This window comes from Gymnoscopelus microlampas, assembly GCF_963454915.1.
Source record: "Gymnoscopelus microlampas genome assembly, chromosome: 4".
NCBI lineage: Eukaryota > Metazoa > Chordata > Actinopteri > Myctophiformes > Myctophidae > Gymnoscopelus > Gymnoscopelus microlampas.
Window position 1 is genome coordinate 32,893,730 of NC_139941.1, and position 8,141 is coordinate 32,901,870.

The 8,141-nt window shown below is 43.4% G+C and overlaps 1 protein-coding gene across 1 annotated transcript in view; it reads left to right on the forward strand.

Moving 5' to 3' along the window:
• The window catches only part of prdm6 (PR domain containing 6), a 68,049-nt gene extending 65,949 nt beyond the window's left edge, over nucleotides 1-2,100 (forward strand). The window contains exon 9 of the mRNA XM_084054490.1: nucleotides 1,501-2,100. Coding sequence (XP_083910616.1) covers nucleotides 1,501-1,618 — 118 coding nt within the window. The 3' untranslated portion in view covers nucleotides 1,619-2,100. The remainder of the gene's footprint in view (nucleotides 1-1,500) is intronic.
• Nucleotides 2,101-8,141: the final 6,041 nt, after the last annotated feature.

The window sequence follows — 8,141 nt, forward strand, 5'->3', positions numbered from 1 at the left end:
TTGTTACACACGCACAGGCAAGCACACATAAATGCGCACGCACGCACACACGCACGAATGCGCGCACACACAGAGGAGAGATAAAACGCAAAGTGCAATGCTTAGATTGTGAATGCAAGTGACAATTGACCAACACACACACACACACACACACACACACACACACACACACACACACACACACACACACACACACACACACACACACACACACACACACACACACACACACACACACACACACACACACACACACACACACACACACACACACACACCACTACCTCCCTTCCCTCTTATCCAAGTAAATTACCCCTTCCAGCCCCACCCCTCCCTCCATGTCCTAACCTATCTATCTATGTAACAGTGTGTTAGACTTGTTTCTGGGCTGCTAGCTCCAATCCTTCAGTACAGGCCTGTCTTTGAAGACCCCCCCCCTCTCCTCACACTAAAAGCTCTCTCTGTTCTCTTGTGCTATTGGAAGTGACACTGACGCCTGCCTTATCAAGACCGCTTATATCGCTCTGTGTGTGTGTGTGTGTGTGTGTGTGTGTGTGTGTGTGTGTGTGTGTGTGTGTGTGTGTGTGTGTGTGTGTGTGTGTGTGTCCGCATGCGTGCACACTATGAAGGGGGGGATGAGCAAGGGGAATTCCCTCTCCTTGCAAGTATTGATGGATGGATTGTGTGCGTGCATGTGTTTATTACAGATGTAAGGACTTTTGTTTTGTTTAATGTGTGTTTGCTCCTGAATGCATGCGTGCGTGCGTTTGTGCGTGCGTGCGTGCGTGCGTGCGTGCGTGCGTGCGTGCGTGCGTGCGTGCGTGCGTGCGTGCCTGCGTGCGTGCGTGCGTGCGTGCGTGCGTGCGTGATATATCTATATATCTAGATTCCACATCATGTCCATCAGGTTGTGAGGCCTACATTATATTTACTCTGTCACTGGGTATTAGTGCTTACACTATGCTGGGTCTACATGTTTGTGTGAGATCTGATGGCTTCATGTGTGTGTGTGTGTGAGTGTGTGTGTGTGTGTGTGTGTGTGTGTGTGTGTGTGTGTGTGTGTGTGTGTGTGTGTGTGTGTGTGTGTGACCGTGTCTGCGTGTGTGCGTGTGTGTGTGTGTGTGTGTGTGTGTGTGTGTGTGTGTGTGTGTGTGTGTGTGTGTGTGACCGTGTCTGCGTGTGTGTGTGTGTGTGTGTGACCGTGTGTGACCGTGTGTGTGCATGTGTGTGCTTGTGTGTTGTTGTTCAAGTGTCACTTACATTCTCTTCAGCAGTGTCATCTAAGCAGTGTTTCATCATTCCTCTGTGTACGTGCCTGTGTGCATGGCCATGGTGCAATCTAAGGATTTTCTTTTCTTTCTTTCTTCTGTGTGTGTGTGTGTGTGTGTGTGTGTGTGTGTGTGTGTGTGTGTGTGTGTGTGTGTGTGTGTGTGTGTGTGTGTGTGTGTGTGTGTGTGTGTGTGTGTGTGTGTGTGTGTGTGTGTGTGTGTGTGCACACAGGTGTGAGCGCTGTGACCGGAGCTTCACCCAGGCCACCCAGCTGAGTCGACACCAGAGAATGCCCAACGAGTGTAAACCAAACAGCAGTGAGAGCAGCGAGTCTATCGAAGTGGATTAGCTTACCACCAAACTGACAGCCTGACTGTCTGACTGGTTGACTAACTGACCGGCTCACTGACTGACTGACTGACTGACTGACTGGCAGGCTATTTGACTAACCGGGTGACGGACTTCCTGAACCAATTGGTTGACGAGCTAACTAGCTTGCTGACTGGCTGATTGACCATCATTCTGACTGACTGACTGACTGACTGACTAGTTGACCGACCGACCTACTAACTGGCTGGCTGACTGGCTTGTTGACTGATGGATGAGAGAGAGGGGGGCTGAATTAGAACTGCAAGAGAAAATCATGATTAAACGTCACAGACACTTAAGCAAAACCAAAGATTTCCTCACCCTCCTCCTCCTGCCCGCCTGACCCCCCCCCCCCCCCCCCTCACCTCTCCACACTTCAATCAACCTCCCAGAAAATCCAAAAGCAAGTAATAAAATAAGTGAAGACATTAAGAGGGATATTGATTCTTCCTGGCACTCCTGGCAGCAACGGGGATATGGGGTGGGGGGTGGGAGTTTGAGGGAGGGATGGGGATGGAGTGGGGGGGGGGGGGGGGGTATTTATTGGTGACATTTTCGGGAGAGCCCAGGCTTTTCCCTCCAAAGAAGACTCACTCTTGAAACCTGGACGACGAAATACCAAAAATCAAACCAAAAATGTGGGCTGACAGTCAGTCAGTGTGTAGCTTTATAATCTTGGTTTCTTTGTCTTTATATTGACGATGCCAAAGGGGGTCGTGACCAAAGCTAAATGACATCCATCAATCACAGAGGCCCTGTCCCCAATCCCTGGTTGCGGGAAGTGAATTTACCTCCAGCTCATTATATATTTAGCATAGAGAATTCATTGGAGTTTGGCAAAACAAATATCCCAGACCCAGAGTGACCTACAATTTCTAACAGATGAAGAAATACATCTAAGAAAACCTCTTATACATTTTACATTTCAACCCTTTTTTTTAATCAAGCATGTTATTTAATTTGGAATCGTATGCCATTCTGGACCTACTTTTATTTTAACAGTAAACCCTCAGTCTATTCTTATTAAAACGGGCCTGAGTTACAACTTTTTTCCCTCTATACCAAATCTCTTCACCAAAAATAGCAGATCTAGAAGGTGTTGTGGCCTTCTAGAGTTGCTATTTTTGGCAAATGTTCCCCCCAGAATAGGCATGCTGGGGGTGTATTCTTTTGAGAATTGTCTATCAAAAAGCCAAATGGGTATGTGTAAAATGCTTCCGTGTATCATGCAGGGGTGGATGTGTTTTGTGTGACACAGCCTCCTGCTCTCCTCTGCACCACCAACTACACTGAAGCACTGGCTTCAGGCTTTTATTGCCACAAAACGTGAAAGAAGAACCATGACAAGTATCTAGCCTATTATGTAAAAAAATAAAATAAAGATACAAAATAATGGGAAAGAAAAGAAAGGACAAAGAAACTAAATTATATTTATCTTCCTCATATCATGCTTGGGGCACTTTGTTTCGTTTGTGGTGATTATTTAAATTTGTGTTGCTGTTGTTCTTTAACAGTGTAAAAAATGATTAAGTTGTGATGATTTAATGATGATTTCACAGATGTAATTTCTCATAGAAATAACGCTGCAGTGTTACCACACACACACGCACACACACACACACACACACACACACGCACGCGCGTGCACGTGCGCGTGCGTGCGTGCGTGTGTGTGTGTACACGTTGACAATGTAATTGTCTGTAAGTGCTGGCTTTTTCTTAACATTTTACAGAACAATTTCAGGGTTAACATTCACTTTCAAAGTAATATTTGATATGACCATTAATCTTGATATATATCGGATGAATATAAGTGTCATCTATTCATCAGATACAAAATGACTTTTTTTTTTTGTTAAGATTCCAAAGCAAATCATGTTATTTTTGGAATTACTTTTACATTGTTCACGTTATATCACCTCTCGTGTTATAAATTTGCTGTACGATGCAAGTTTGAATCCAATTACAAGCAATCTCAGAAGTGTATATAGTTTTGTGTCATTGCGATACACTTTGTATTAAACAATGAGGAAAGCACAGTTAGTACATGGACTCCGAATAGGTTTTTGTGCCTGAGATGAAAAAACAAACAAAAAAGCTTTAATTATTTGAACACTGTAACTTCTTTTCCCAAAGACCAAGGCCAGTGTCAAACCCTGATGGATGCAAATCTACAGTCCAAACCAAATCTAAAAAGGGATATTTCACTGGTGAAACATTTTCACTTCTTAGTGCTCAGGCCTCTATGATAATGTACTATATACTTATACCCACAGACTGCACCATTGACACACTTTCATTTTAAAACCTTGTTTAAAGATAAACGTTTCATATTGAACAAAATCAATCATTATTATATTATGTCCAGGGTCAAGCACATTAATGAGTAAGTTTGCCTGTTTGCAATTACCTACATAAATAATTCCGAAAGCAACCCTGATGTTGGTGGTGACAGTAGATCTGTTAATATTAAAAGTGTGTGTGTGTGTGTGTGTACTGAAATGTTAAAATGTTTTGAAGCCGTGAAATATCACTTTAACAGTATCACAATGCTGTTCATTCAGAATGTATATTGATCCAATGCTGTATATAGAAAAATACAAACTATGGGAGCTTTTTTATATTAAGGACCTTGGGGATGGAGGTGAAATAATGTTTCTCAGACAAGGAGCTGAAACACTTTGCAACAGGATTGGAGACAATTCATTTTCAATTCTTAAACGAAATATGTTCCTTTACATTGTATCTGTGAGAAACAGGATGTTCACAGTAAAATCCTCATTGTTAATGTATCCATTGTGTACAAATGTAACCAAATGGTCCATTTGGTTACATTTTTACATGTTCAGAGTTAAATTAACACTGAAGGGTTTTACAGTCATGGGTTACTGACCCATGACTGCTTTTGGAGCACGTAGGGATTCTATGTTTAGAACAAAGATGGACAATCTGGGGATTGAACCTCGACACTCCAGACACGGGACATGCAATGCTTTGCAACGGACAGTCGTTTAATTGTCATGTTTTTTTTTGCCAAAGTATTTTCAGTGTTAACTTTGTAAATCCACTTCACAGCTTGATTGAATTGAAGATGAGTTGAAACCAATCCTGATGGATCTGATAATCATTTCTCCTCCTCTAGAAGAAGACTGACTGAATCTGCTGGAAAATATGGTCATGACAAACGTGAAAGACTCTTCTATTGACGTTTTGACTCTTGTTTGCATGATTTCCAACATTTTCCCGTTTTTTTTATAATGAATGAAAAATGGGGTCGAAAACAAAGAAAAAAGTATTGTTCCATAAGAAATAAAGCAGAAATACAGTTTTGATTCTTATCAATCATTTCTTGCTTTTATTTGATTGTTTTCACCTGTTTGTGGGAATAATGACAGGGGACAGGAATCATGAACAAATAACATACCGGATATAATTGAGTATCATCTGCACAACAATGCGTCAGTATCATGGTCACGGTTGACCGTACTTGGACTCATGGTCAGGTAGCCGAACATTTCAAGGCTCATCAACATCGCTTTAAGTTTTTACATATTGGTATTACAGACATCAGCTTTACATTGGCTCTACTATTTCCTGTTAAGGCTGCATGGATTAAAATACAATCCTCAGACCAGGCTAAAAATACATGTATCGAGTGTGTTGTGTGTTGCACATTGAATGTGGGACAGTTTAAAATATTAGTCACACATCACACTCCTGGGGTTTCCTAGTGACTGCTTTTACCACATACAGGAAATACTAGCAATTGAATACTGAAATCCACCATCTCCCTCTTTAGGTGTGTGTATGGCTGTTTGGTTACGTATCTGTTGTGAGCATTTCTGTGTGCATAAGTCTGTGTGTGTGTGTGTGTGTGTGTGTGTGTGTGTGTGTGTGTGTGTGTGTGTGTGTGTGTGTGTGTGTGTGTGTGTGTGTGTGTGTGTGTGTGTGTGTGTGTGTGTGTGTGTGTGTGTGTGTGTGTGTGTATGAGTGTGTGTTCAGAGAGTACTTAGATTTATCTTAGCAGGCTGTGATGGATTTGTGCGTCTGCTAGGCGTCTCGGGGCGCAACCCCATGCCCTGTTGAAGCTCCTGCAGTCTGGGTGTGTGTGTGTGTGTGTGTGTGTGTGTGTGTGTGTGTGTGTGTGTGTGTGTGTGTGTGTGTGTGTGTGTGTGTGTGTGTGTGTGTGTGTGTGTGTGCGTGTGTCCATGTTTGAGAGAAAAAAGGGTTGCTTACAGTACAGTATGTCTATGAATGCATGGACATTCTATGAACAAGTTTGTACACTGTATTGTGTGTATTGAATTGTGTGTGTGTGTGTGTGTGTGTGTGTGTGTGTGTGTGTGTGTGTGTGTGTGTGTGTGTGTGTGTGTGTGTGTGTGTGTGTGTGTGTGTGTGTGTGTGTGTGTGTGTGTGTGTGTGTGTGTGTGTGTGTGTGTGCGTGTGTGTGTGTGTGTGTGTGTGCACGCGTGTTTGTGTGTGCTTGTGTGTGCCCAGGGTCAGTTCCCCAGACAGACTGGGTTCCAGCTGTTTGAGGTTAGAGTTCAGACCTCAACAACGAACACATTACTCCTCTCCTCTCCTCTCCTCTCCTCTCCTCTCCTCTCCTCTCCTCTCCTCTCCTCTCCTCTCCTCAGCATTCCTGCTGTACTGTATAGTGTCACCCTCCATACATTAAAGCAGGGGTTTTCAACTGGTAGTCCGTGGACCACTGGTGGTCGTGAAGGTATTGGACCACTAGTTGGGAAACAGTGTATGACCTGGTAACCTACAGTATGATGACGCGTCAATGTTGTCAGTTCCAGTCGGACATCAAGAACTTCCACAGAAAAGGGAGTTAGAATCTCAAGGGAAAGAGTACCAGATTGCCTGGTTGAGTCACCATAATTAGGAAATGTGCCCATATAATCAATCGCATGTGTCTGCTCGCTCATACATAAGTTGCAATGAATCGGTTAACATGAGTTTAATATGAAAGGTTAAGAGGACAGGATAACCACTAGCATATCTCAGTTAAATAATGACTGTGGCAAATTAAATTAAGCCGTTAATGATTTAATTTCAAGCTTTTCCCCCAGACCATGCCCATATCCCCCCCCTACCAACACAACAGTGGTCCCCAGGTTGATTCTTAGTCAGGGTAGTGGTCCCTAGTTCATAATCAGTTGAAAACCCCTGCATTAAAGGGTAAGTGTCATGTGATGGACGCAGGACCATTTGTTGCTACAGTATATCCCTTAAACCTGACTTGGTTGTGCATTGTGTCGCGCACCAGAAATAGCCAATTCACAAGCTCATGCACAAGCGCCTCACTGCGGCGCATTGTGAGCTTGTAGATCGGCTATTTCCGGTGCACGACACTGGCTCGCAAACATGTGTAAAATTTGGCTTAACTTGCCCTCCCCATTTCTCTCTGTCCTATTCTTTCTTTCTTCTCTTTTCCCCTCCATCTCTCTATCTCTCTCTCTCTCTCTCTCTCTCTCTCTCTCTCTCTCTGATGGATTCTTGTTAAATTGTACCCCCAGCCCTGTTGTAGCATCTGCCACTCAGTGAGAACATGACCAGGGTTTCTGGCTGCTTATCTTGGCCTCTGCCTGTTTGTCTTGGAGGGTCACCTCTTAAGAATGCAGCCTACAAATGTACAGTCCTGTATTCCCCTCACAATCCCAGAGCCCCACTGCTCTTCCATTTTTGTACTTTGAGAGGAGAGTTTACTTTCACCCCCCCCCCCCCCCCCCCCCCCCCCCCGCCACTCTCAATGTGCCTGGTGGATCTTAATGATTCCACGGTGCCATGGAAAGCCATAAAAAAGAACAGTTTGTGGCTGGAGTGGTGCCAGTCAATATTATGATCAGTATCAGACCAGGATACTGACACCAGGACCATGATACTGAGTCCAGGATACTGATCTGGATACTGACACATAGCATTACAAATAATCAAATATTAGGCTTGTCTGACCATTTATATGGGTTAGGTTGTAGGTAAGCTTTATTCACTAGTTGAGGCAAGGTGATTTGAAGTCTGTTTCAAGACCCGCCCTACTCTGCCTCTCATTTATGGTTGAATTTGTTCTGAGGGTGGATAAGCCAATCAGAGTTGGAGTAGAAGTGACATCTTTTTTTAAATACATACGTATTTTATGTATTTAAAATACAGAAATACAAGATCTGAAAGTTACATCTCATTTTCTTCTGTCCCAGGCAAAAACAATTCTAGCTTCAATTCAGGCACCACTTTAAGTTCATGTCAGCCTCCACCCTGATGCCCTTAGTGAACAACCACCTGTTCCCCCATCACTGGTTCATACTTCTTACACGTTTTACCAGGATAAAGGTACCGTATTACATTTTTCAGAGATCTTTGCAAATATGGATCCTTTTATAGTTTTTCAGATCTAGCCTCAGATCATAACCTATACCTGCATCACACCTGTTCCGTTACTTTCAAGTTAGACAGAGTACCTCTGCCCTTTTTCCTTGTTACCCTTCCTTACCTCCCAA